Source organism: Limulus polyphemus, unplaced genomic scaffold (genome assembly GCF_000517525.1).
Source record: "Limulus polyphemus unplaced genomic scaffold, Limulus_polyphemus-2.1.2 Scaffold2029, whole genome shotgun sequence".
Lineage (NCBI taxonomy): Eukaryota > Metazoa > Arthropoda > Merostomata > Xiphosura > Limulidae > Limulus > Limulus polyphemus.
In genome coordinates this window covers 141,997-147,226 of record NW_013667639.1, presented here as the reverse complement: position 1 = coordinate 147,226, position 5,230 = coordinate 141,997, and the positions used below count along the sequence as shown (strand labels likewise).

The following is a 5,230-nucleotide window of genomic DNA, read 5'->3' as shown; positions in this document are numbered from 1 at the left end:
AGCAACGTTGAAAGGTACTGAATAAATAGGATATGTTTTTCAGACTTGACTAGGTTTATGGCAAACGTTGAAAGGTACTGAATAAATAGGATATGTTTTTCAGACTTGACTAGGTTTATGGCAAACGTTGAAAGGTACTGAATAAATAGGATATGTTTTTGTTTTTTTCAGAATTGGTTATGTTCGTAGTAAATATTATTTTATAGCTGAAAGAAAATTAAGCCTATTATATAATTAAGTATATTTTATTTGCTGGTTACTCAAATAATTTAATCGTCTAAAGAAATCGTGCATATATTAAGCCACTCACATGTCTGGTTGAGTTGAAGTTAAAACAGATTAATTCTTGCTTGGTGCCAGGTTTTTAATCGCCTAGAGATTAACAGTGCGTTTATTTTATTTTTAATTTACTTATTTATTTTGTAATAGCAGAACACAATCACAGAGATGAGATAGACATCGAAAATTTGTAATTTCATAATATTTATTACAAACATTGTCTTTGAGGTAATACCAAATGCATCAACATTATCATAACAGATATAAATCATATTTTATAGATGGGAGCATTACATGAAAGGTTTAAAGCGTAACAAATGTGAATTTGATATAACTAAGAACCCACTTTTTAGAAAATAAAGTTTGAAAACGGCTTAATGGGTAGTGTTTGTTTGTTTGTTTTAAATTTCGCGCAAAGCTACACGAGGGCTATCTGCGCTAGCCGTCCCTAATTTAGCAGTGTAAGACTAGAGGGAAGGCACCCACCGCCAACTCTTGGGCTACTCTTTTACCAACGAATAGTGGGATTGACCGTTACATTATAACGCCCCACGGCTGAAAGGGCGAGCATGTTTGGTGTGACGGGGATTCGAACCCGCGACCCTCAGATTGCGAGTCGAGCGCCGTAACCACCTGGCCATGCCGGGCCTTAATGGGTAATGAAAGAAACTTTATTACAGATGTACGACGTTTAGGCAAACCTACGTCATCATCAGGTACAAGTAACAAATGTGTTTGCTTGTGTGACGTAAATATTGTTGATGTTTTATAGTTAGGAGCCCTGCTTTAGCTCAGAGTAGGGATGGTGTTATATTCTATAGCAGATAATTTCAAGGATCATCATTTAATCGACAAATTGTTTATCTTTCTTTATTACTCTTATTTTATGCTTTGAGTGGGTGATTTTTGTTTGTTGTGAAGCATAAAGCTACACTATGGGATATCTGTGTTGTGCCCAACGAGAGTATCAAAACCCGAAATTTAGCATTATAAGCCCTCATGCTTACTGCTGAGGTGGAATACATAATGGACTAGCTGCGCTCTGTCCACCGCTGAGAATAGAGCCTCTGAGTTTAGCATTGTAAGTCCATTAATTTAGTGCTGACCCGCCCGAGAACTTTAGTGGATGATCTTTAAAAAAGTGTTACTATCATCAGGCGATGAAATTTAGAAAACAAACGTCTTTCGTACGTCAAATAACATTGATGGTCTGAAGTTTTCCTGTATTATTTAAGACAGTTTTCAACAAAATGAAGAATAAATCTGCGAAAATATGACAATCAAAACATATTGCAGACTATAGAGAAAATATTAAAATTTATTCGTATCTAAAAGCAGGGGTTCCCAAACTAGAAATCACTGACCCTCTATGGTGGCAGGAAAGTGTTGGGAGGGGGGGGCGTAGAAAATACGTAAAAGATACAATATTGTTAACGTTCTCAGTACCTACGCATTCACTGGGTGGGGGCCTCAATCAGGAAACACATTTTCTAGGGGACTTGTGCTGAGAAAGCTTAAGAAATGCTATTAAGTTATGGAAAGAACACTTTTTTATTATTAGTTCACATGTATAGTGCTAAATGAAAACACTGTTCTTTCGTAAAGATTTACTAACGCGAACTATATTTAAAGAAAAAGAATGGGTCATCATTCTACTTGGCTTAATTTCCTTAGTTTTCGCAAGCACGTTTTTCCATTCCGGATTTGTTTCGGAAATCATAGGTACTGTTTAAATTTCTATATCTGCAATCAAAAAAAAATATTATAGACGTAATTAGAAACAAATATATCTATAAAAACTTTAGCATCTCTACCTATTCATAACTGAAAGCGAATTTAACAACTTTCGAAACACACCTAAAGAGGCTATAATTACCGAAGTTTGACTATAAGATAGACGTTAATTTTAGCAAGAGGGAGACTGAATTCTAATATGTTGAGCTTATCAAATTCAAAGAAAGCGTTTCCAAGAAACATAACTCTTTCACTAAATCCAACTCGTTCATAAAACATAACTTTCAATCTCCTTAAGATCAGAAAATGTACAGAGAATCAATAAGGATGACAAGCTTTTAGCATTTCTTCAGTCAAGGAAGTTGCTCTAAAACCACTAAGTGCGATCTTCGTATAGTTCGAGATATATAGCGTAAAAACAAAACATCATAAATACAACTAGGAACAAAAGAAAATATCTTAAAGTGTTCTAGAATTTCAATACGTGTCTTCTGGCTTTTATATTTTAGGTGTTGCTTATCATCATGAAGTTTCTTGCACTTTTTTTTAGATAAACGTGACTTCCATAACTTTTGTTAAGCCTAAAAAAACACGAGTCTCATTTAAAAAGTTGTAATCTGTTGCGTACATATATTTTAATGATTTAATTCTTATTTTGTTGATTCAAAATGTGATATAATACATGTGAAGGTCAGTTAAATACTTTGAGCCATTCAACATAAACCTATTTTCCAAATTTTTTTCACTAATGATTTAATACTTTTGTTGATTATGAAATAACCCAATACGTTCAACTTTGAGAACATGGTTTCTGTAGGCCCATAAATGCCCATTTGAATTTTTCCATGAGAGAATTTGCATCATCATCATATCACAAAAGCACTTAAACTCGTAAATTGCCCAAAATACCACTAACATGCAACATGTAATGTTTTTTTTTTTACACAATCCTAGCAAGAATTGAATGAAAGAGCATCAGTAAAATTACCACTTTCAAAAAAGTTAAACGTTTAAAAAGTAGGTTTGATGAAGAAAAATCAAAATATATTCATAATAACTACGATACTTACCCTGCTTTTAGTCTTCTAATATGCTCACGTCTTCGGTGACGCTGCGCTCTATGCTTAAGAGCACAAATTATAGCAAAAGCCAGCAACGGAAAACTGATAACACAAGAGACAATAGGAATCACAATGGGGCGAGCATCGAGGGAAACTGAAAACAAAGAAAGAATACCTTTAAATTCATTTTTTAAACAAATTCATAGGAACAACTTCATGACTGAACGTCTGAAACAATTTAGTCTGTTTTATTACTACAAAAAGAATTTTATCTTTGTCTCGAAATGAAATAGTTGGTTTCAGTAAATACAATGGTCACGATGAATATCCAAGAGTTGGTTTTATGGAATGAGTTACACTCGGCAGAAGTAGAGGCCAGCACTGTATAAGAGTTTAATTTGTTTGCTGTTAAGCGCAAAGCTACACAATGGTCTATCCGTGCTCTACCAACCGCACCATAGGTATCGAAACCCAATTTTAGCGTTAAAGGCCTCCGATTTATCGCTGGGCTAGCGGGAGTGCATGAGTTGAAGAGGAGAATCAATGGTTTCTTTAAAGGTGAAGGGTAGACATGCAAAGAAACCTCGAAAAACCAAATAACCCCTTGTTGTTCGAAGGTTATGTTAACAGAAAAGAAATGGGTTGAGTATGAAATGTTTTAAGTTTATTCATCACTATTATTAGTATAAAATTAAGGTATATTTCAAGCTTAACTAAAATTATTACAAAAGTGTGAATTCTGCGATGAAAATCAACTCATTTTGTACAAAATAGTGTTTCTAAAGAACGAGTTATTGCTATTAACTAACTCTTCATCGGTGATATTAACTAGGAAAACTAAAGCAGAAATTAAACTAACTTGCGGTATATCACCTAAAATTCGCAGAAAAAATAAGACAATCTCAACAGTTATACATGTACTTGTAAAGAACTTATAAATGAACTATATTTTTCTATCCACAGTAAGTCCCACAAGAAATAGATTCTTAATAATCTGCTTTTAGAAGTGTAAGGAATGCATATTTAAGCTCATTTTTCAAAGAAGAATAACCCAAAGGGTAAAACTGGAAGCCTACGTAAAATAGTGTAATTGAGCTTTTAGATAAACAGTTATAGCCGAAAGAATGTTATTTTACGAGTGAAGCTCAGTAGTTGTACTGCAGCACATAGTCAATTAAGACTCTCCAGTCTCCAGTCCTCAATCCCACACGTATAGTTACTGGTTTGTAAAACAGCTTAAGCTCTTGCAATTCGTATCCAAACTCACGAACTCAAGCTTGTTTCTACTATTCCTTAAATGCACTTTTAAATTTTTTTAATGAACTGGAAAGCAGAACGACTGATGTAAAATGTGGCATTCAAAATGACTAATCTTACATCTACTCTTTGGATGTGAATGAGCTTCTTTTAAAAAAGAAAAAAAAAAGAGTCCAAATTACTGCATAGTCATTTTACTTTGGTCAGCAATCCACGTACAAATTGTATATGATAACAATCAGGAGTGAAACTCACCGGTACTGAGTACCGGAACTTATTTTTAAGCTGCTTTTTTCGGATGCGCGTGCTTCCATTGTTCCGTCAGAAAGAATTTACTCATTGACACTCAAATTGTCGTTATTTATTTACAAGTATTTTTTAAACAAGTTCACCCAGCTGAGTACCTCTACCACTGATAACAACCAATCCAAACTACAACTCTCTTCAATTTCTCACATTTTTTGTTTATGAAATCTAGGCAATATGTGATTCGTCTTTAAACAGCATGAGTATCTTACTACTATATACACGGTATCCAAATATTAGTTTTTATTGCTACTTATAAAGCATTTTCCATTGTGTTTCACAATTATAAAGACACCTTTTCTGAAGACGTACTACTTAAACTGAAACATGAGCCTCTGCAACCACGATATCCGTTGTGTAGGGAAGCATATTATACTAACACGATAGTAAATTAACAAACAATGATTTGTAAGGACAATTATATTTATTGTAGAAAACATAAAATGTCTTTTTATACCATGTTTTCTACAATAAATATTGTGCTTACAAATCATTGTTTGTTAACTTATCTCTATCATTATCCTTCAGTACTGACTCGATGCTCAAGGAGTCAGTAATAATTTACACTGATAAATTGTTACTTTTAGATTGGT

General features: G+C 33.6%; 1 protein-coding gene across 1 annotated transcript in view; it reads right to left on the bottom strand.

Moving 5' to 3' along the window:
* The window catches only part of LOC111087336, a 17,590-nt gene that overhangs the window by 5,351 nt on the left and 7,009 nt on the right, over nucleotides 1-5,230 (bottom strand). The window contains exon 2 of the mRNA XM_022393636.1: nucleotides 3,084-3,228. Within this exon, the coding sequence (XP_022249344.1) occupies nucleotides 3,084-3,228 (145 nt within the window). The remainder of the gene's footprint in view (nucleotides 1-3,083; nucleotides 3,229-5,230) is intronic.